This window comes from Typopeltis vanoorti, chromosome 17 (genome assembly GCF_054136105.1).
Source record: "Typopeltis vanoorti isolate ZY-2024b chromosome 17, IOZ_Tvanoo_1.0, whole genome shotgun sequence".
Classification (NCBI taxonomy): Eukaryota; Metazoa; Arthropoda; class Arachnida; order Uropygi; family Thelyphonidae; genus Typopeltis; species Typopeltis vanoorti.
In genome coordinates, this window is record NC_143565.1 from 34,577,452 (window position 1) to 34,603,251 (window position 25,800).

Here is a 25,800-nt window from a genome sequence, read left to right on the forward strand (position 1 = left end):
GGAGAATGTGAGCATGGATGTGAGATTATTGAAGAGAGCCACAGAAAACAGTGTAATAGGAATGATTGCCAGTGTATTGCCAAGGTATGACAATGACAAGATCAGTATAAGAATGGACTGGCCTGGGATGTGATGGGAATAGTTGAGCCTGAGAAGATATATAGAGTTAGAGGGTAGGTCTGGAAAAAAAATCATAACCAACATATGGTATGGGTAGGACTGGTCATTGGTTATAGACCTAAAAGTGAAATGCTGTGTTTATTTATGAATGGCAGAAGTATTCACTGATTGAATTTATTCACCCAAAATTTATTGGAATAAGTGAAACATGGTTGGATGAGAAAGGATAGACAGAACAAGAAGGGAAGGGGAGTGCTGCTGATGTAGAAAGAGAATAATGTCCACACAAAGTAGAGATGCAAGATGGAAATAGCGGCAACAATTTTGAGGCAGTAGTTACTTGGAGGTTGCCAGGAAATTATATTTAATTGGATGTTGCTATAAGACAGGAAATGTGGATGGAGGTGATGAAAAAGTATATAAGCAACTTGGGTTAGTGAACAAAGGAATGGTGATCATTATGCGTGATTGTATAATGGTAATATAGACTAGATCAAAGAGACTACATATAAGAATAAGGGAGAAATTTTTCTTGCATTCTTGAGAGACAACTGCATTAAGCAGTATTTAAAGGAGGTCATGGAAGGGTTGAGAACTTCAGATCTGATCATCTCCTTCAAGGATATGATTGTGAGTAGGGTGATAATCATGAGAATCTCACCCTTCACTTTGTGAGAGTGATCATAAAGGGATCACCTAAGTCGTGGCTAGCCATATGAAGATGTCTCTGAGGGAAAGATCTATGTGGAACTAAAAGACTAGTGATTACAAATAGCTTAAGAGACAGCTTGGAGCTATGGCATGGAATGAGAAATTAGGTAGGAAGGAAATAACTACTGCTTGAGTATTGACAGAGAGAGATATTTAACAATATCAATGTGTGAATGTTTTCCAAGGAAGTTTTGCTAATTTCTGCTCATACCACACTTTTGCTGTCCTTATTTACTGGGTCATCTTCCTGGCGTGCTCATTATATTCCTTGTGCAATCAGTGTTATCGTTATTCATCTTATTAAGCCTTTTGACTTTTTGGAAAACATTTATGCATTGAGGTTGTTGTTAAATCTCTGTCTCTCTCTGTCAGTGCTCAAGCAGTAGTTATTTCCTTCCCACCTAATTTCTCATTCCATGCCATAGCTCCAAGCTGTCTTCTAAGCTATTTGTAATCACTAGTCTTTTAGTTCCACATAGATCTTTTCCTCACAGACATCTTCATATGACTAACTAGTCATTCTCACCCAACTCACAATCATATCCTTGAAACATATTAAAAACACTCCCTAAGAAAAATTTTATGGAGTTTTTTGATATGTGGCAAGTAGAAAAAATAATGATTATTATGCAATATAATGTTAGATAGGGCTAAAAACGGCCTTGCCTACTCCCTGTATATACAGGAATAAAAAGGCGTTAGCTGTTTTTTTTTTTTTTTTATGCAATATAATGTTAATGGATGAACATGGTGGACTAGTATATACTACAGAAGATATTATCAAGGTATTCAATTAGCAGTTCGTCATTATTCTCTTTCAAGATGTTTCATCTTTGTCAGTGAGAAATCATGAGAAACTGAAGTGTAGAGGAAATAGAAGAGGATGGCTCACTTTTGAATTAAAGTAAGCTTGATGGGAAGTGGTCAAGGAGCATTTACAAGAGGTTATGGTTGATTGTATATCTAGGGTCCGAATAGTAAAACAAGTAGGGGTTAAATGGATGAACAACACCATTAAGCTTGAGCTGCAAAAAAAGAAACAACTGTGGAGGGAATTTAAAGAAAGGGGTGACCTGCAGGCACACGAACGGTATAAAGTGCAGGCCAGAAGGGTAACGAGTGTGGTAAAAAAAAGCAAAAGCGGATTATGAAAGGAAACTAGCTATGCAAGCAAAAGATAATACCAAACAGTTCTTTCAATATGCTGCAAGCAAGAAAAAAACTGTACACAGCAAAATGATTTTAAGGAATGATGATGATAAGGAGGTCACTGAATCAGTCGATATAGTGGAATTACTGAGTGCGCACTTTGCAAAAGTATATCATCCAGGTGGCGGCATTGAAAAAATGAAGGAACCATTAGTTTATACGGGAATTGTGATGAATGAAGTGGAGGTGAATAGTCTAATACAGAACCTTAATGTGAATACATCTGTGGGATTGGATGGTATACCGGCAAGGGTCTTGCGTGAGGAATTATCAGTGCCCTTGACCATGTTGTTTAATCTGAGTCTCTGGTCTAGTTTAGTCCTGAAGGTGTGGAAAGAGGGTAAAATAGTTTCACTGCATAAAGGAGGATCCAAGACTACGGTTGCAAATTACCGACCGATCAGCATATCAGGAGTCGTTGTCAAGGGAAAAATACAGGAATGGATTGATGAAAATGAGATACTGTACAGGGGACAGCATGGCTTTGTGAAGGGCAGATCATGCCTCAGTAACTTGATCAAGTTTTATAACAAGGTGACGGCTGAACTGGATAAGGGTAATGGGTTTACAGTGATACTGCTGGACCTGGCAAAGGTATTTGACAGGATACCACATGGAATTCTAATCTGTAAACTACAACATATGGGAATGGATATAGGGTTGGTGAGATGGATAGGTGGGTGGTTGATAGAGAGATATCAAAGAGTAGTTTATTCAGGAGTAGAGTCCAAAAGACGGTCTGTAACTAGTGGTGTGCCGCAGGGTTCTTTTCTTGGACCACTGCTGTTTAATATGTTCATTAATGATATAGGGAAGGATCTAAGAGGAACAGTTCATTTGTTCGCTGATGATGCAAAGTTGGGTAGGGCGATAGTGAATGCAGAAGATTTCAAAATCTTGCAGGATGACTTGGATACATTGGAGTTCTGGGCTAAGGAGAAGGGATGTCAATTTAATGTGACAAAATGTAAGGTTATGCATTTTGGGGTGAAAAGATTAGCAGCAGTATACCACATTGGTGGAACTGTACTCCAAGAGATTGATGAGGCCAGGGACTTGGCCATTGCAAAAGTAGCTAAATCAGTTCATCAACTCACTTGGTTATTGAACAATACCTTGACGAGCAGAGACGAGCAAGTTATTATACCTCTGTACCGAGCCTTGATAAGACCTCATCTCTACTACTGTGCCCAGATTTGGTCACCTCGGTTCCTTCTTGATGGGGAGGAGGTGGAGAGGATCCAGAGGTGAGTGACTAAGATGATAGCAGGTCTATGGAACGAACCATATAAGAACAGGTTGAAGATTTGTAGGTTGCAGAAACTAGTTGATAGGTGGAAAAGGGGAGATACGATTGAGACATTCGAATTTCTAAAGGGATTCTATAAGATTAATTCAGAGGATATTTTTGAGATCAGGATTGGTGGTGGGAGAACTAGGGGACACCTATGGAAGCTGGGCAAGAGTGTGGTTAGCAGGTGTATTAGAGCTGGGTTCTTTACTTTTAGAGTGGTAAATGAGTGGAATAAGCTGCCAGAGTCTGTTGTTGGTGCTATGACGGTGAGCGAGTTCAAGGCAAGGTATGATAGATACTGTGAGAATGTCGTATAGTTGTGTGGACATGATGTTTAGGGCCTCCCTCGATGAGTCTAAGGACTCCCTGGAGTCGCCCGTTCCTGTTGATGTGTGATGTGTCATCATATCCTTGAAACAATAGGATAATGACATATCACACATCAACAGGAATGTTCCAAGGAGCTATTGCCAACTTTGGCTTACATGTTTAACAAGACTCTTGCAATAGCACAAGTTCAAGGTGTGGAAGGAAGATAAAATTATTCTACTTCATAAAGATGGTGATAAGGCTATAAAGTATAGGCCAATCTGAATATCGGTGGCAGGAGTTATTGCAGAGGTTGCTAAGATCTAGGATATAGATGTGGGTTGATAACAGCTGTATTCTCTGTGATTATCATCATGGATTTGTTAAAGGATGGTCGTGTTTTGCCAACTTACTAGTGACAAATATATTGGACAAGGAAAATGCATACATAGTGATATACTTAGATTTTGTAAGCCTTTTGATAGATTGCCACACTACAAGTTGATGACTAAATTGGAGTAGATTGGAAAGGATGCTAGATTACTGACATGGATAGACAACTGCTCTCAGATAGGTATCAACCAGTTGTATGAGGATAGCTCTCAGATAGGTATGAGGGTGTGGTATCCCAGAAGAGGAAAAAAGCACTAGTGATGTGATGCAGGGGTCTGTTTTATTGCCATTGTTTAACTTGTGCATTAATTATATTGGGATGTGTTTAACTGGAGATTTATTACTTTCATTCTCCCCAGATGATACAAAACTGGGGGGAGATTGAAGAGCAATCAAGCATGTGTTGTGGCATTACAGGAGGACTTGAATAGATTGTGTGAGTGTGTATAGTTCGCCCACCAATTAGAGGTCCCTAGAAACTTCTGTGCATGTCAGAAAAAAGGAGAATCCATCCCAATAATAGGGTAATCAATCTGTCTTCTGGAATGTGTTTGTTTATTATTACAGGTCGGAAAATTTAGCTTTTCTATTATGAACATTGTAGTTTTTAAAGTGTAACTATTTTGCTTGTATAACAGTTGGAAAAATGTACATAGAGTATTAACAAAATTAAAAAGTATAGCATAAAACAAAAATTTAACTAAGTTTATTTTTAAGAAAGTGTTCTATAAAACAAAAATTTAACTAAGTTTATTTTTAAGAAAGTGTTCTATAAAATAAAAATAATTATAATGAAAAACAGAAATTTTTTTCAAATGAACTTAGATATTCTAAACTTACTGTTGAGAGAAGTGAGACACTTTAATGTCCTAAACCGATTAATTATTTATGACTTGCTGTGACTCTTTGAACAAACCCATGCAAAAAAAGGTTGGAAAAAAATACCATTATCAAATCCTTTTAATCTTCATAGTCATCTGAATCGGTGTCCGAATTGCCATCACTTTCACTTAAACTGATCACCAAAGGTTCGCATAATTCTTCGATAATTCCATCTCTGTCCCAATACATATTTTCCAATGAGGTGACATGAAAGATATTTTCCCCAGTTTTGAACTGTAATACTTTCAGTCGCCTGTTCTGAAAGCTTAAAAAGTTTCGACGTGTCAATGTCTCCAGTTACATTGTGATGACGAATGAAACCTTTTCACTTTTGCCCAAACATACTCAATAGCATTAATATCGCAATGATATGGTGGTACCCTCAAAGCTAGAAATCCATGCTCTTTGAGTGTGTCGAATTTAAATAGCATAGTTGTGGGCGGATTTCTTTTGACCAAATTAAGCAATTCAATTTTTCGCATATCTGGGGAATGAGAAATGTTATTTGCAGAGAGCCAATCTGTAAGAACTTGCTTCTTATTAGACCAATTTGGAACTTTGTTTAATCGAATAGAGTGATATTGAATAGTTTAATCGAATAGTGTTATCAATTATAATAACAGCATTTTTAGGAAGGTTTGGAATCAGTTTTTCTTCTGCCCACTTTTCGAAGATCGTAGAATTCATTTGACTATGGTAATTGGCTTTGTATAGTAAGTTTGAATTCAATAAAAAAAAACCATTTCTCCACCCGCACACAAAATTATTATGTGCCACGAGACATTTCCGATTTGTAGCACTCCACATTCTTTTTAGACTGCCAACATTTTCCATAAGTTAAATTACTATCAATCCAAGTTTCATCTAGATACATAATCGGTCTTTTCTCCTCCCCGAAATGTCTTATTGCTCTCAAATACTGCGTTCTAGATAAAACAATGTCACTTCACTCCATGATAAGTTTCCTTTTATTCTGGGACTTTTTAAAATAAAATCCGATTTCATGAAGTATTTTCCTTAAAGTTTCTTTTCCAAGGAAAATTAATTTTTTCTTTAAGCACAGGAATCAATTTTGGAACAGTTGACACTGTTTTCTCGACCACGTACATCACTAGGATTTTCTTAGCTTGATTGACTAATTTCTTCTCATACTGCACTTTTCTTGTTTTTACCAACCAAGTTATCTTCCTTGCCTGCTCTTTGTACTCTTCATGCAACTGATTATTACCAACATTCATCTTGTGTTGCCTCTGCAATTCCTTCTTTCTCCAGATGTTATGCTTAATCTCTTCATTCATCCATTTTATTCCTACCTTATTTATTATTTTCATTTATGGGATATACTCTGACATTGCTGCTGTCTGTTTCCATATCCCATGTCTATGTATGCAGGTGGCTGTATCCCTCCTGCTCAATTCATCTCTCCTGGCTGTAGCTCCCGGATGTCTCCTAAGCTTTTCATAATCTCACCAGCCTTCTAATGCCACATATTTCCCTTACTTGTAGAAATTCTCATGACTGGATACTACCCAGGTGATCACTTCATGGTCAGAATGGTTCACCACATTATTGTTACTGTGAAATACTATTTGCATTGTCATGTAAATTGTTTCTCTCCCTCTCTCTCTCTCACTCACTCACTCTTGTGCACATATGTGTGTGCATGCTACTATTGATGAGCATAATATGAAAGCTGGAATATCAGGAAATTAAAGTTATTGCATTACTCTATTAAAACACAGTAGTAGTCTCCATAATTTCACCACAATGAATGTTGATCACTTTGTAATACTCACTACCTAAACATGCATGTGGATGAAATATATCAATTAACATATGCTTTGCATCCATATTATTTCAATTTCATTGGGCACTTCACATCCATGTAATTGTTCATGTGTAACAACGTTAAGGCCATAAGGGGCAGGAGATAAACAACTTCTATGTTCTAGGTTCTGGAACGTAATTGTTATATGTGGCATTAACATTAATTTTTAAAAAAAAAAACCTATATGACTATCATAATAGGAAACTTCAGTATATCATGTTTAACTGTAATAATATCCTTAAAAAATTACAAAAGAAAAATTAAAATAAAAAAAAACTCTAAAATGTTTTGATTTTCATACTCATTATTTTCATGGAACTTAAAAGAAGCAGTGCTAGTTCAATTGGGTAATCTTTCAATACAAGATAGGCTTCTCGTAAAGAAAGCTTCAGCTTTGGGAGTTTCATTTAAGGCAGATCTATTGGAAGCTGTAAGTCCAGAGATGACAGCTGACAGAGTAAGTTTAAAATTATGAATTTTTATTTGATGACACTCATCCTACATAACAATGCATTTAAAACTGCCTCTCCATCATGCATATCTGAATAAATATTCAGATATTTTTTTCCAGATATATTTTAATTTAATTCTATAACACGCTACTGCATGCATATTGGGATTCCATTGTAATCATGTGCCCTAACTGTATGTTATTCCTAGTATTGTTTGAATTAACTGTACTGATGATGTCCTAAGATACTTAGAATGAAATATTTACTTATTAAAACTTATTACTGTGGTTATTATGTGTGTTTGTTTAGTCACTTTAATATTCATCGATCATAAATTATTATTCATAACCTATAATCGTATGTCAGTATCATGGATACCAGTAATTTGTATAATCATGGAGTCACATTGTTCGATACTAAATATTGATATCTGCAGTGATTTATTCAGCGAAAATAAAAAAATACATATTGGCAACACTTGCACGTCTCAGACATGCCATCTGGCATCTGTTCTGCTGTAGCATCAGTTTTTGTTTTGGGCTTTGTTATTCAATTCCAGTTGTTTAAATTTTATATTTTTTAAAGTTTTGAGTTTTATTTTTTAAAGCTTTAAAAAATAAAGCTTTAAATCTATCCTTGCAATGTCAAGGAGGCGAAACTGCATTTTTAATAACGGTCTCCAGAAAGAATTCAAATTTATTAAACTGGACATGCTGTGTAGTGATAGAACAAAAGTGGTATGACAGAAGTGACATCAACCAACATCTATAGCCAGAAACATAAGGATGCTGAAAAAACTCTAGCTTCAGTTAAAAACATCAGCTCATTTATGGTGAGACATGATGGTGATACTGAAAGCGATAAAATTGCAGCAAGTGAAGCTCTTGTTGCTTATCATGCTGTGCGTCATGGCCAAAGTTTTCACACAAATGACTGCTTATTAACATTGATAAATTAAATTTATGAAAAAAAATTTCTTCAGCACGTACCAAATCAGAAGCAGTAATTACCGTTTTATCACCACACATATTGGGAAAAGTAAAACTTTTTTTATTTATCTTATTTTTTCATGAATGCAGAATATTACTTAATCCCCATCCCAATGTCTTGTTTTTATCTCAAGAAAATATGGTCAGCCTAGTTAATAATGACATTACTTATTTTGATAATTTGATAACCGGAGGGGGGAGATGTCAAGGTGGAGAGAGAATAGATGTTGGAAGTACCATTGCCCAAAACTGTTGGAATAAGTGCTGCATAGTTGATTAAGGATGATATTCACTGAAATAGAAATGGAAGTGTAAGATGTTTCTGTTAGGAAGGAAGTTGTGAGGAATGAAGGGGGTTGCATTGATGATGGCAGGCAAATTATGTCCACATTAGTGAAACAAGGGAAGGGTGATTATTATGGGTTATTTTAATTATAGACTAGAATGAAGAGATAGCATTTGGAAATAAGGAAAATGAATTTCTCGAGTTTTTGAGAGACAGCGATCTTAAGCAGTATTAAGTGGAGGGCACACTCGTATCGAGAATTTTAGATTTGATCATTTGATAAGAGTATGCAAATGTGTAGGATGTGTAAAATTCGATGCAGCATAAATTTTTATATTTTTTATTGCATCGACTTTTACAGAAGTCACATCTAGAAAGCTTGTAAAAATAAACTTTGCTATTGTAAATAGAATACTAAAAGCCTAAGTATAAAGCCCAAAGGGAATTAGCTTGCACGCTCGCATAAACAAAGAATGTAAAAATGGCAAAGCCAAGGGCAATGCCTTGCCTTCAGAAGGTTATTTGATGTTAGTGCTCTGATTAAAGTGTAAGAGAGCCCTTTTGTTTACAAATTCAGTCTTAGGCGACCTTCAAGGTCAGTGGAGAAAGGGGCAGCAAGAATCAAACATAAATTCTGCAGTCCAGTAAAACAGATTAAAGACATACGAAAGGGGAGAAAAGAGCAGTCGGCGGAAATTTTAGATCAAGAGCGTGATGAGGAAATATCTGGGGTTCCCAAACCTACATTTAGAGGTTGCGTGGGAAAGTACGGGGATTTCAATCCTTAACCGAAGGTTTCAGAAAATACTGAATATAAGGTATGGATCTTCAACCAGGAGGGGTCAACAGATTTGGCTAGAACAGAGAGAAGTCGAAAGGAGGTAACGAGGTGGAGGTCAATCCACGGCAAATCATCCAGATCAAAAATTATGGTTACCAGAAGCAATTAACTACGGAGGGAGCAGCCGAGCCAGATCCAATGCGTTGCCGATCAGACAAATCTGCGTGTGCTCTGTACGCTGAATCCCTTTTGCCCAAAGCTCCAAGACACCGGGAAATTGGTTTCAGATCCACCAATCATTCTGAATGAAATGCCTGTGCTCCATAAACCTCTGAGGAAAGAACTCAAAACCCGAGACGGAAAAGGAAACTAAGGACTCCGAGACGAATAGAGAAGAAGTGCACTAAAGGCAAAAAGAATTCATGTGAGTCAATTGTTGTAATTATTTTTTTTTGTGTGATGTAGGGGAACTACCTTAATGGACTGCTAAGTTTAATGTGATATGATAGTTATATCCTGAAAATAATTAATGCAACTTTATGGTTGGAATTATTAAGTGTATGGATCAGAGCATAGCAAATTCCTAAGAAGTGATTGGGCAAATTGTTTAATTGTTAATTGTAAGGAATTCTAAGGCTTTATGCTCATAATTACAGAAAATTACCATAGAGATTCTGTTCTAAATTAGTTTGCTTAAAATAGGAGTCATAAATTATATTGCAGTGATTTTGTAAGATATGTTACATAATTGTGGAAGTATGCTGTAGAAATATGTCATATAGGGTGTAAATTAAGTTAAAGATATAAGAAGCAACTTCCCTATTGCACATATTGTATGTTCAGTATTAGTATTTAATAAACATGTTTGTTATTTATATTCAATCAGTACTGGCTGATCTTTAATGTGCAATTCACTGTTTCCAAATAAATACGATCCTGTGAGCAGGGAACTAAATGATAGATAAGATAAGAACGCATAAAAAGCCATGACTGTAATTTGATTAAGAGAGGATTTTGTGTTAGATTAGGATCTACTGGAAGTACTGCTTGTTCTTATACCACAAGGAGGCCTGGTGGCTCAGCTCAACAAATAAATTTCTAGTGCTCTCAGGTATAAGAATATAGAGTCACGGAAGGTAGAGTAAGAGATAGCAGGAAGAATAAGAGATTAATAATACAGCATAAATAGATAGCCATAGTTTACAATGGCGCAGCAATAGCAACTGTTAACAGATGCATTGTGGAGATTTTACACTTCGTTCCAGTTGGTGAGAGTGATCACTTCAGGTTTAGCTAGCCATATGAAGACTTTTGCAATGAAAAATATACAGTCAAACCTCGTTTAACGTCACGCTTGCTTTATATTTTTCATTTAGTGTCAAAGCTTATGTTAGTCTACATGTGTTTGTTCTTCATCATCTACTCCATTTACTATCATGCATGTTATTATTATTATTATTGTTATTATTTTTATTATTATGAAATGACACCTCCAGGAAGTCCAAAGACCCATTGAGGGAGGGCACCTGCTCTATAGCTCTCTCCATCTCTACCACTCAATCCACCAATTACAGTGAACCGCAACTACTAACACCATCTACCACCCACCACCACTAGTATTTTTGCAGACAATCACAAGCATCCATGCACATGGCAGGATTCGAAACCGCAACCTTTTGGAACAATTTTACCCTCCTTCCAATCCCTGGGAACCTGTACTGTTGTAAGATTCTTATTAAACAGGCATGCCAATGCTACTGCCAATTCCCTGGAATATCTCGTAAGATATTTCTTTGATGACATATCACTTAAGATGATGAGATATCATCAAATCCTGTCGCCTTATTGACATCAAGGTTATTTTTTTCATCAGATACCACCTGCTCACTCACAGTTAAGCCATCCTCTCCTATGTCCTCTATACTTAAGTTCTGTAAGATTCCACCATGATCAGTATGAAACACCCTTATAAACTGATCACTGAATACCTCAGTAGTGCCTTCTGCAGCAGTTACCATTCTACCATTTTCATCCATTAACATCGTATTACCATGATTATTCTTCCTTCTACTTGCCAGATATCTAAAAAAAATATAGGGATTTTCTTTGTCTGATTTGCCAATATCTGATCGTACTGCACTTTTGTTTTCCTTACTGAGTCACTCTGCTAGCTTGTTCTTTATACTCTTCATATAACTGATTATTATCATTATTCATCTTGTACTTCCTCCACAGTACTGTCTTCTTTCAGATTTCATGCTTAATCTCCTTCATCCATTTTACACCTACCTTATTCAGCGTTTTCACTTCTACTGTTATGTATTTCTTTGTCAGTTCCCAAGCATCATTTATTTTCTTATGTTATATCTCCGTACATGTCTCTTTTCTTCTTATTCTTATCTATTATTATATTTTATGCTTTACTTATCTCTCTTGCATATCAGTTATTTTATTGCCGACAAATTTATATTTTTTGAATGACTGCGCCAGCTGGCAACCAAATTCTGATGCTCAAACAAATAACATTAGTTTATTAGAGATCACGTGATGTGCAGTCGTGGCTCCCCCTTTTTCTTTCTTATGTGAATTGCTTCACATTACACAGGTCCGAAAGTTTTATAAGTGGTAATTCAGTCTCAGAAAATCAGAACTCATGAACTTTGATACAAAATAATACATTTATTAAACCGCTGATATAGATACACTTTAAGTAACAATTTCAATGCTAAGTTACCTTCCTTGAATTAAATTGAGAGTCTGAAATTCCCCCCTTTTTAGATTGAGATATCCAAAATTACAATCTCTTTGCTTAAGTAATACAAATCCTATATCATATTATTAAACTCTGTCATATTATTAAACTCAGACTTGACTTATCCATATAGGGCTACTCAATGCTCGCTTCCTAAGCACAATTAGATATAAACTTTATACATGGCATACCAAACTCATTCTAACTTATATTTGAACACGGAAAACAAATTCTAATTCTGCAAAATCTCTATCCCCCACAATTTAAGTAAAATTTAGGCTAATGTCTAGCACTATCAATGTACTATCAACATAAGAAGCATCAATGGAAAGGAAATGTAACTAGCAGAAGAACTGGATATGTACTAAATCAACATAATAGGTGTGACTGAAATAAAGAAGACAAAAACAGATGAGTCCAATCTTTATAGATACCTGTTACATGACTATAAACAACAAATTACACAATAACCACAGTACATCATCAGTGCATAGAAACAAGCAAATCAAAGAAAATGGGAATAACAATCGGTGGTTTACCAATTAAAAACTCTTGTTGTGTGCTAGAAATTAATATATTAATAAATATTATTATTAAAACTGTTTTTGATGGTTACATTAAATGAGAATCTCCCAAACTTTTGTGAGAGAGAAACAATCATTCCGATTCAGATTTGGCCGATGTAAAAGGAGTTTGCAGCTTTCTTTGAAAAGGCATTCATATTTAAAACTGCTTCTATGGAGAAGATGAGCTTCATCCCACAGGATACTGTGTTTAGTGTCAATACTATGTTGTTCCAGACCAGACTTTTGAGGTTTCATGTATTCAATATATTCAATTTCATGTTTCATTAACATCAGTATTATATTGAATATATGAAACCTCAAAAGTCTGGTTTCATGTATTCAATATATTCAATTTCATGTTTCATTAACATCAGTATTATATTGAATATATGAAACCTCAAAAGTCTGGTCTGGCATAATATTGTATTGACATAGTATTGACACTAAACACAATCTGGTGGGATGAAGCTTGTCTTTTCCATAGAAGCAGTTTTAAATATGTACGCCTTTTCAAAGAAAGTTGTGAAGCCTTTTTACATCAGCCAAATCTGAATCAGAATGATTGTCCCTCTCTCCCAAAAGTTTGGGAGATACTCATTTTATGTAACCATAAAAAATTGTTTTAATAATATTATTTATTAATATATTAATTTCTAATGCACGGCAACAGTTTTTAATTGGTAAACCACCGATTGTTATATGTACCTTATATTCCCATTTCTTTTATTTGCTTGTTTCTATGCACTAATGATGTACTATTATTTTCAGTGTGAAATATCTGTACTTTCATTTCATTAAAGTTAATTATTCTGGTTATCATGTAATTTGTTTTTTTAAAAAAATAACAGGTGAGATCTTTGTAAGCATCATCATCATCAAATTCCTGACATGTACCCTCAAGGGGGTATACAGGATGTGATAGTACTACATGAAAAACTTATATCACCACTTACTTCAGGATTTGTTCCAGTAGCTATTTTTCGCTGTTCGCCCTGGTGAAAACAGTGGGGGCTTTGTTAAACTGGGCAACGCCCCAGACGGCATGAAATTCTGTCATGTTGTACCATCATTTTATATTGTGGTTTAAGCCAATAAGAATACAATTTGGTCAGCTAAATTCCAAATTTCCAGCCCATCCCCATTCATTTAGTATCCAGGTATATACCTAACAGGGTGCACCACGAGAAGGTGAGGATTGGACATTAGGTCAGAAACCCTGTCGATTCTCTGCATTCCTTTAAAGGCTATGTGGAGGTCTCCTCTCAGTTATACAGCTTTGATCCTTAAGCACCCCTCTTTATAAGCAACAAATACAAAATGTTAATATTCAGGCAATAACAATCAGGGAAAAGAGGAAGTAGCCATAGTATTCAACACTAAATACAAGGATAATCATCTTGAATGGCAGGTAATACAAATAGAGTGATGTGGGCAAATATCAGAATGGGGAACTGGACAATGATTCCCATAGAATGTGGGAACATTCTATGGTCCTCCACTTCTCCCTTAGTAGAACATTCCACAGAATGTTCTACTAAGGGAGAAGTGGAGGAATGTTTCAAAACATTAGCGAAGGCAGCTTACACAAAGAAAAAAAAAGTTGATACTTGTTGGAGATCTAAACAGCAGAGTAGGAAATGATTACCAGATTTAGAGAAATGTTCGGGAAAATTTGGAGAAAAGTGCAGAGATAATAATAATGGTAAATGCCTGCTGGATTTCTGTTCTGGACATGGATTAGCTATTACTAACACCATGTTCTAAGATAAAAATGTGCAGAAATTTTCATAGAAGGGAAGATAAAGGAAATAAGAAAAGTCTCATTGACTATAGTTGATAGTAATGTTTTCCCACTGGTTCAGGACACAAGTATACAGATGATTTGAAATAGGAAGTAATCACTATTTAGTTCCGAGCAAGGTTAAATTGAATTTCATATTTAAAAGATGAGTGTGTTAGAAAGTTTTAAAATTAATCATGGTTGAGCAGCTTTCAGAGGTGAATTGTAAACTGAAATACACCAACACCATTAAAAAAAAATGAGAGAATTTGAAAACAAAAACCAAACCTTGGAGATTCAATGGCAAATGATGGGCAGTAGATGGTATTGGTGATAGTAGTGTTGTAGTAGGAGAATTAAGCAGCTGTGGAGAGGGTGAGATGTATTTAGCAAAATAGAGTAGAGTGCCCTTCCACAATGAGTCCATGGACTCCCTGGAGGTGTCACATAATAATAATAAAATCCTGAAGAAAACATTAATTGATTCAGCTAGAGAGGCATGTGGTGAGGTTGTCCATAAGGATAGAAAAATCACAATTCCATGGTGAACACAGGATGTTAAACAAGCAGTGATGGAAAAGAAGAAAGCATATCAAAAGTTCCTGTTCAAGTAAGTCAGCTTGTACTTAGAGAATACAAGCAGAAGTGTAAGAAAGTGAAGCACTGTAAAACTAGCTATACAAAGTCATGGGAAGGCTTTGGTAAGCACATAGAAAATAAATATCAGAAAAAGTGGCAAATTATTCTGGAGGTTATTGAAAAAACTTAGAATTGGAAGGAGTACTGTAAAAGGAATTAGAGATGATAAAGGTGACATGAAAACTGAAGATAAAGATATTCTATATGTCTGGAGTAATTACTTTGATAGACTTCTAAATGAAACAAGCAGTGTCAGCATGCTGGTAGAAAAACTTTCAAAAAGAATGCAGTCAGGAATACATATCCATTCTTGAAGTAGAAAAGTCATCAAAAACCTGACACATTATTATTATTATTATTAAACAAGACCTCATGGAGTCAAAAACTCATCTAGGAGGTCCTTTTATCTTACACACACATCTCATCATACCGTGTCTTAAACACATTCAAACTACTTGCAGACACCACGCTCTCAGGCATGGCATTCCAATCACTCACAACTCTGCACGAAAAAAACCTGCCTCTCACTCCCTTACTCACACCCTCCTTATACAGTTTCCAGGGATGACCTCTGGTTCTCCCCTGATCTCCCACTATTCTCTGTAGAACTTCTCCACCATTGATCCTATAACAACCCCTTACCAACTTGTAGGTCTCTATCATATCTCCCCTCTTCCTTCTCTCCACGAGACTATGCAAATTACATCTTTTCAATCTTTCCTCATATTCAACATTCCAGAGGTCAGAAACTACCTTAGTCAGTCGCCTTTGGACCCTTTCCAACATCTCTTCATCCTTCTGAAAACCCGGTGACCAAATCTGGGCACAATAGTCCAAGTGTGACCTAATCAAAGCCTTATACATTGGAACAAGTATCTCCCTACTTCTACATGTCAGTGTCCTCCGCATCATTCCCAGAAGTCTTTGTGTTGTCTTCACAATTTTGGCGATGTGTCCCCTAAATTTTAGATCCTTATCCACTATCACTCCCAGATCTCTTATTTCCTCTACTTCCAACAATATATTCTCACCAAGCATAAATTCTGCATCCCATCTTTGTTTTCCAAATTTTAAAACCTTACATTTTGCAACATTGAACTCATCCCCATTTGCTTGCCCAATCACTCAATTTATTCAAGTCTTCTTGCAAGGCCACAACATCTTCGTTACTCTTTATGGTTCGTCCCAACTTTGCATCATCTGCAAACAACTGAATATCTCCATCCAAATCTTCACCAATATCATTAATATATAAGTTAAATAGTAATGGCCCTAAAACAGACCCCTGAGGCACTCACTCCACTAGTGACTTTCCTTTTCCTGGATATTGCACCCCCATACACAACTTGTTGATACCTATCAGATAGCCAGTCTCCAATCCAATGCACTAATCTAATATCCAACCCCATCTGCTCTAGTTTGACTGTCAACTTATCATGAGGTACTCTATCAAAAGCTTTTGCGAAATCCAAGTATATTACTGTGTATTCTTCTCCTCTGTCCAAGGAAGCAGTCACTTTATTGTAATAAGTAAGTAGATTACTAAAACATGACCTCCCTTTAGCAAATCCATGCTGTCCATCAAAGATTTACCATTGTTGTCAACCCAACTCTGGATCCTAGTTCTCACAAGCTTCTCCAACAACTTAACCACAACACCTGACACACAGATAGGCCTATAGTTTGATGCTTGAGTTCGATCACCTCCTTTATGAAGTGGCACAATCTTGCCCTCCTTCCACTCTTTAGGAACTTGACCAAGTGCAAGACTCGTATTAAAAAAATATGTCAAGGAAGGTGTCAACTCTCTGGCACACTCCTTCAGAATACGTGGTGATATATTATCAAGTCCCACAGCCTTATTTACATCTAGTTTACTCAACTCTCCAAACACCTCTTGCTCACTTACAGTCAGTCTCTCCTCCCCATCATCAACTGCTCTTAATCTCTCCATGAAGTCACATTCACAAGATTGAAAGATCTTTATGAATTGCTCATTAAGTATCTCCACAACACATTCTGCAACAGCTGTCTTTATACCATTTCCTCCAATCAATGTCATCCTTCCATAATCATTCTTTCTTTTGCTGGCTACATATCGAAAGAACTCCCTAGGATTCTTTTTGGCTTCATTAGCTAACTACTGTTCATACCTCTCTTTAGCTACTCTCACCAACCAAGTCACCCTCCTTCCCTGGTCTTTGTAGACCTCATGAAATTGGTTACTTCCACTTCTCTTATGCTGTCTCCACAATGACTTTTTTTTCTGTATTGCATGCTTAATCTCTTTATTCATCCATCTCACACCTACCTTATTTAACCTTCTCACCCGTGGTATACATTTAGACATTGCATCTACTAAATAGTTTTTGAAAATCCCCCAAGCTGCATTGATCTCTTTTCCAGCTAACTCCTCATTCCATGCTACATCTGCAAGCTGTCTCCTGAGCTCTTCATAATCACCCCCCTTGTAGTTCCACATATACCCTTTTTTCACAGGGGTCCTTGCACTGCTGGCAACCACCCAGGTAATCACCTCATGGTCACTTTCACCAATTGGTGGATGATTTGACACCTCATTTATAATTACATCCTCTGATGAGATGACCAAATCCAAGACCCTTAATCCTCGTGTGCCCTCTGTTACATACTGTCTGAGGTAGTTATCCCTCAAAAACTCAAGAAACTCATTTTCTTTACTTCCAGTCGCTATCTCTTCATTCCAGTCTATATTGCCATAATTAAAATCACCCATAATGATCACCCTTTTCTTATTTGCTTGGCTTATTTGACTATACATTTCACTATCACCACCATCCACATTACCAGGTCTATAACAACATCCCACCAAGTATTTGATTCTATTCACCTCTATCTCACACCATACTGCCTCAAAACCACTGGCCCTATTTCCCTCTTGCATCTCTACCTTGTATGGACATAACTCTTTCTCTATCATCAATAGCACTCCCCCTCCCTTTTTATCCCTTCTATCCTCACGAAACACATCATACCTTTCCATCTCTATTCCTGTCAGGATGTCGTCCTCATCTAACCATGTCTCACTTATTCCAACAATCTCCGGGTACACAGACGCAATTAGTGCAAACATTTCATCCGCCTTGTTTCTTATGCTTCTGGCATTGGTATACAAACACAATAACTCATTTCTGGATCTACAGCTAGTTCCACTGATATCATTCACTCGATGTGCTCTCTCCATGCTGGACTGGGGCCATTTCTCTTTCTGCCTCTTCATTTTAGAAGCCTTTGCAACAACATCTGTTTCCTCTTGATCCCTGGTCATCCCATTACTTTCCTGCCTACACATGCTCTCACCTCCTCTTGGAGCATCCACCTTTCTCACGCTGTGTATCCCTGTCCACCCTGGGCCTCCCCGTTTCCCTGCTCCTCTTGCACACCCATTCTCTCATTTTCTATGCTCATACCACTCACCTCTCCATTCATTTCCACTTCTTCAATCTCTCCTGTCTTACTCTCCTGCTCTTCCACATCACTCCCCTCTCGATCTGATTCATTTTCTCTATTCAGTTCTCTACCTTCCAGCAGCAGTCTCTCCAAGCGACTCACACCATAACCACTCAAATGCAGTCCATCGCTCCCATACAGCTCACTTCGTCCCTCAAACTCATTCCATACATTAACAAACTGTACTCCCATCTCCTCACACATTTCAGCCAGAATACCATTCATAATCCTTGCTCTCCGCCTCATTTCACCACAATCATACCTAGGCAACACACTGACCACCCTTCCTGTCACACTATTCTCTTTTATCTTTCCAAGCAGTCTCTTGACATTCATTTTGACATGCTCTTTGTTCTCTCTCAAATCATTTGTACCAATTAATACAATTAACTCTTTTGCTCGCTCCCGCCTCATATCCAATGCCTCAATCACTCTACTTATTTTACCGCCTGGAAAACATACCTTGTGCATTTTATCCTCTAGCACACCTTTAATAATGGAGTCGTCATACAACGCCACTCGCTCATCTTTCGTTAACTCTTTCATGCCATCATGATTTATTTTAATAGTTTTGACCTGAATTCTCTTAATTTCATTCCGCATCCATTTCATTTCTTGCCTCATCCAATCTAATTCACTTTCCGAACCTCGCGACACATTCTCTCTATCATTAAATCTTTCTAACTTTCTAACTCTCGACCCCCTCTTCTCACATTCCCTCTCATTCATCCTTCTTTGTTTCCGTACTTTCGGTCCAACATACGTCCAACTTTCACTATCAAAACATGGAAAGGCAAGCAACTAGAATAGATGAAATTCGGCCAGAAATGCTAAAATATGGAAGTAAAAAGTTTTCCAGTGGCTGCATTGCATAATTCAGAAGGCCTAGTTAGAGGATCAAATTCTAGATGATTGTAACAGAACTCTCACAGTACCCATCTATAAAAAGTGAAATAAAACTGAATGTGAGAATTACATTCATATACTTGAGAAATTGCTAAGAAAAACTGTGGAAGGGAAGCTGGTGAAGAACAAGCTATATCCAGGCCTAAATAGGGTTGTCAGGATCAGATTTTCACTTTAAGACAAACAGTTGAGAAATCTCGGGAATATAACAAGAATTTATATTTAAGTTTTGTTGATCTGGAAAAGATCAACAAAAGTGCCAAGAGGAAAGCTCTTCAAATCACTACAATTATATGGTGTAAATGGAATATTATTTCAAGCAATATATAGTCTCTATTTAAAGTGTAAGTCAGCAGTTAAACTTCCAGGAGGTTGAAGAAGATGGTTTGAGGTAAAATCAGGTGTGACAAGGGTGCACATTATCTCCACTGTTATTCATTATCTATATCAGCTTTTCCCAGATTTTTTCTATGACGGAACACTTCACAAATCCTAATTTTCACAGAACACCTTGGTTATTTTGTAATGTATTAATAATTAATTATGGCATAATCACAAAGAGCATTAGTATACTTATGTATATGGTGTGACATGTTGACAAATATGAAATTACATTTAAATCAGTTATCAATCACTGGACTAATGAAATCTTGTTGCATATTGTAGTTCCCTCAGGCCAACATCATTAAATGAATTTATGTTGATTTTCATTGACATATCCCATTCTGGTGACCAAAAATTTATAATATTATTATAAGTACTTACAAGTGAATGCAGACTTTTTCTCCTGTGTGCTGGTAGTTTCCCCTCCTTTTGTACATCCTGGAGATTGCTTTATAGGCTGGAGGTGGATGAATCACTATCTGTTGCATCTCAAACACCTTCAATAAGAGATTTCTTAACACTAAAATTAAACAAAGTCCCTTGTCTCTTATTCATATTAAAATTAAATCTGTAGGCCTATTACTTTTAAAAAATCACTGCGGTAAATTAAATATGGAAGTAGACAATGAGGATGGTAAATTAAATATGGAAGTAGACAACAGAATCAACAAAGTTGGTATGGTAGAAAGTTAGCTGAATAAATTTATATTACTTACTATTATAATAACAGAATTAACTCATGTAAAATATTCTTTATTCATAGAATTTTTGCCTGAGTATCACAGGCATCATCAGTACAGGTACAAAAGCTAATTAAACAATAGCTGTTATATTCACACAGCGCCACCTAAGTAACTAAGGTTAATTTTTTTAATTTATTTTTAAAAAAAAAATTTTTATATATATATGTATACAATTACAAGTCAGGAAAGATATGGACTGTGGGAGCCTGTCCAAAGGACAAGCAATTTTGCACGTCTCCAAAGGACAAGCTCCCACATCTCAGCTATCCAGGTGTCTACCAGATTCCCTGCTCGTGTGGGTTATCATATTTCTGACAAACAGGAAGATCTGATCTGCTCTGGTTAGAACAACACAAGTCATATATCCAGTACCTTGAACAGTACAGGTACAAAAGCTAATTAAACAATAACTGTTTTATTCACACAGTGCCACCTAAGTAACTAAGGTTAATTTTTTTAATTTATTTTTTAAAAAAAATTTTTTATATATATATGTATACAATTACAAGTCAGGAAAGATATGGAATGTGGGAGCCTGTCCAAAGGACAAGCAATTTTGCATGTCTCCAAAGGACAAGCTCCCACATCTCAGCTATCCAGGTGTCTACCAGATTCCCTGCTCATGTGAGTTATCATATTTCTGACAAACAGGAAGATCTGATCTGCTCTGGTTAGAAGAACACAAGTCATATATCCAGTACCTTGAACCTGAACAGTCTGAACTTGCAAAGCATGCCATCAACACTAGACATAGAGTTCAGTGGAAGAAGACAAAAATCATTCACAAAAATCGATTCCTAATGGAACTGCTTTACAAAGAAACGTGAAACGTTACTTCACTCCCTTAACCTAAACAGATTCAATGGTCTACATCTTTCCCCCCTTGTGGGTGATAGTACTCTATCTTTCCTAACTTGTAATTGTATACATATATATATATATATATATATATATATATATCAGTTTTTTTTTTTAAATAAATTTAGAAAATTAACCTTAGCTACTTAGGTGGCTCTGTGTGAATATAACGGTTATTGTTTAATTAGTCTTTGTACCTGTACTGATGATGCCTGTGGTACTCAGACAAAAATTCTATGAATAAAGAATATTTTATGTCAGTTAATTCCATTATTATAATAGTAAGTAATATGTCTTCTCATGGTATTTTCTTACTGAAACTAATAAATTTATATGGAATAAGAAAGAAATTAGTCAAAACACTAAATTAGCTGTATAGAAGACAATGTTCAAGCCAATTTTAACTTATAGATCTGAAAGCTGGTTTAGAAATAAAACACTTGATCAAAGACTGGAAACTTCTGATATGAGAATTTTGAGAAAGATTGGTGGAGAGAACAGATGTGCATCAATGGCAGTATCACATTAAAGAGGATATTAGGAAATAACTTGCCATTGTTAGCATTCAGGAATGTGTTAGTAGAGCTAATCTCAGATGGTATGGTCACTTAAACAGAATGGGAGAGGAAAGATTAGCAAAACAAGTATTCTTTCCTAGGTTGTCAGGGAAAAGACCCAGAGAAGACCAAGATGTAGATAGATAGATTGATACAGTAAAAAGTGCCTTAAAAAGACAGAAATATAATATTTGATAATATTGGAATCTTGACAGATAACAGATTAATTTGGAGGAAAATTGTTTATGAGAAGTTAGTAATGATGTATATGTAGTACTATCATAATTATCAGGTTTCCTGAGTATCAGACTTACATCGTCAAGGGTAGATGATGTATAAAAAAGACTAGAAAAATTATTTACACCCAACTAATGAGCAAGCAGTTAAAATAAACAGTGCCAGCTGTTGCTGTCATGCTCTGCGGTTTAAAGCATGCCATAACCCAGTTCCACAATTGTCAGACTTCTGGTAAATGCAGACCAAACTTGGTGTAGGATTAAACTTTGGTTTTTTGTTGCATTGTGTGTGTGTGTGTGTGTGTGTGTGTGTGTGTGTGTGTGTGTGTGTGTGTGTGTGTGTGTGTGGAGCTTTATGAAGCCAATTTAATTTTTTTTATAAAATGTTTATAATTGGTATAGCATTTCTGTTTTTTTGCGAAACTACTTGGTGGCCTGTATTTGTTTTGCAGAAGGCTAATCCTCATCTGTGCTTTCTTTTTTTTCCCCTCAACATCCTTTATGTGTCCAGACATGTATATCTCCCCAGACTGTCCTGTATGGCGTACATAACAAATGTTACAAAAGCAATGAATTTTGTATATTCCTGGCTTCTTTATGGAAGGAAGTTTTAGTGGATGTAAGAACCTCAAAATTTTATACATTGCAAAGTTCTTTATGTTTAAAAATGTGATTTCCACACCAGAAATTAAATGAGGATTAGCTAAACCACAGAAATATTTATATTCAAGTTATAATAAATTTAGTTTAATCCTTTATCCAAGTGTAAGCAAACAAAGTTTGTGCCTGAAGTATCTTCAGGACTGAGGCAACTCGTAGCAAAGGTGGTCCAAGCTCTTATCACTCCTTGGCTCAGTATCTCCCATAATGCAAAGCACATCTCCTTGTGGACATGTATAATGCTATGCATTACTCTGGATTTAGCATGTATAATGCTAAATCCAGAGTAATTTAATAATAAGGTGGTACACCTTTTGGCAACTCATATAGGTAAATATGACCTCTCCATTGCTTCTGCCTTAGTATTACCACTTCTGGGTCTGGCTCCCACTGATGAGACTTCAATAAAGATCGAAAATGGTCTGGGTAGTGGCCCATCTCTTAATGAATAGCAGTATACATGTCCTCAAAGAGATGTGTGAGATATGGGAGATACTGAGACAAGGAGAGATGAGAGCTTGGTCCACCTTTGCTACGAGTTGCCTCAGTCCTGAAGATACTTTAGGACAAACTTTGTTTGCTTACACTTGGATAAAGGATTAAACTAAATTTATTATAGTCTAATCAAGTGGGAAAAAACTTCCAACATCTTTCTCTAAATCCAGAGTAATTTAATAATAAGGTGGTACACCTTTTGACAACTTGTATAGGTAAATATGACCTTTCCATTTCTTCTGCCTTGGTATCACCACTTCTGGGTCTGGCTCCCACTGACAAGACCTCAATAAAGGTCAAAACAGGTCTGGGTAGGGGCCCTTCCCTTAATGCATAGCATTATACATGTCCGCAAGGAGATGTGCTTTGCATTATGGGAGATACTGAGACAAGGAGTGATGAGAGCTTGGTCCACCTTTGCAACAAGTTGCCTCAGTCCTGAAGATACTTCAGGCACGAACTTTGTTTGCTTACACTTGGATAAAGGATTGAACTAAATTTATTATAGTCTAACTAAGTGGAAAATAAACTTCCAACATTATATTCAAGTTGTGAAGTCATTAAATTGGATTATGGCAATGATTATTATTATTTTGTGACATCTCCAAGGAGTCTTAAGACTCATTAATGGAGGACACCTACTCGACAACTCACTGTCTCCACCACTTAATCCACCAACTGCAGTGAAACTGCCACTACCATCATCATCTACACCAACACCATCTGTTGCCCACCACCAAAAATACTAGATATTTTTTGTCTGTAAATTGTGTGTGTTCTGAAGGCCAATTTTGCAATGATACAGAAGACTTGGATTAAACTAAATTCTAATTAATACAGAAAAAAAAAGAGATTATGGTTCCATTGTATATGGCCTTGATCTTCATATGCAAGGCTCAACAAATATATTTGCCCATTAGTCCATGGCAAGTAGCTGCTGGCTACACACTATAACATTTTTTTACCTAATGAAAAATAACTTTCTAAACAGAATCGTTTTTTTTTTTTTTTAACTTGAAGAAAACACAGAAGAATATGCATAATATGAAGGGCCATTCTAGTAGCAAAAACTAATGTCACAAACTACATTTTCCAAAAAATCAGTGTTGTTTTTACCGTTCTTCCTATTGAAAGTTTTCCACTTGGTTATACTATAAATTAAAGATGCCTAGAAGATATATTCTTGGTTTAATTCTTGTAGTAAGCAAAAGTGTAAGCAAACAAAGTTTATGGGCAAAACATGTTTACTTACAATTGGATAAAGGATTACACCAAGAACATAAGCTCTTGGCATCTCTAATTTACAGTATAACGAAGTGGAGATACTTTTAACTTTTACACTCTAATCCAGAGTATATTCGTAATAAGATGTGACACCTTTTGACTACTTGTATATGAAAATATGACTTCTACTTTATTTCAACCTTGGTATCACTTCTGGGTGTGGCTCCTACTGATAAGACCCCAGGACCTGATTTTCTAGGGATAGAACTTTACCATGAGGCCTTGGATTTTATTCTTCCCATTCTAATTATACTCTTTAATTCTTTACTCTCATCAGAGCACATACCAAGTGAATTTGTAGCAAGCCATACCATCCTCATTCCAAAACCTAATAGAGATTACATCTTAATCCTGAGCTGGAGACCTATTTCTCTATCTAATACTGCCTACAAGATATTTTTCTGCATTATCAATAACAGGCTCAAAGTGGGAATGAGATACATAATTAAAAGCACACAGGTGTATGGAGTTCCAGGCTGAGGAGTAGAATTTAATCTATTTCTGCTATGTGATCTAATTCACTTAGTTAACACGAAAAAAAAGCAGTCAATGACTGCACTATCAGTAGTCCTTACTCAATCATTTGATAATGTCCAGCATCCCTTTCTTCCTAGTTAATGGGTTCCTGTCAGACCCAATCAGAATTTGAAAAAGAGTCAAACAAGGTTGTCCTCCTAATTCACTGCCCTTTGGATTGGTTTTTGAATTTTTCTTACAGGAAGTGGACAATACACATGCTATGCGAAAAATAACAGTTCCTTCTACTATGAAGGAAAATAAGATATTAGCATATGCCTATGATGTAGTATGCACTTTGAAGGATATTTTAGAAAAATTCAGCTAGATCAGTGCTTTTACTGCCAATGCAGACAAGACAAAATTAAAAGGTTTTGGAAAATGGGATCTTGGAGGCATTCCTTTTGGACTAATCCCTAAGAGAGAACTCCTTGTTATACTTGGAATTTCCTTCTCCACTTACCCAATATTATGAGCTCAAGAACTTATATAAGAGAACTTTGAAACCTTAGAGGACTAGAAAATAGGGCCACTTTCCTTTTCTTCTAAAGCCATAATTCTCAAAACCAGGGGCAGCTCATGCATAGGCACTCTGGAGCTGCAGCACCCCAATTTTTCTCAATATATAAATATATTTATTAATTTATTTATATTTACTTGTAATATTTAATTTTATCATCA

General features: G+C 36.2%; 1 protein-coding gene across 1 annotated transcript in view; it reads left to right on the plus strand.

Annotated features, from left to right (window-relative positions):
- Positions 1 to 25,800, plus strand: part of LOC150097282 (adenylate cyclase type 10-like) — a 164,569-nt gene that overhangs the window by 78,644 nt on the left and 60,125 nt on the right. The window contains exon 8 of the mRNA XM_090407635.1: positions 7,073 to 7,203. Within this exon, the coding sequence (XP_090263761.1) occupies positions 7,073 to 7,203 (131 nt within the window). The remainder of the gene's footprint in view (positions 1 to 7,072; positions 7,204 to 25,800) is intronic.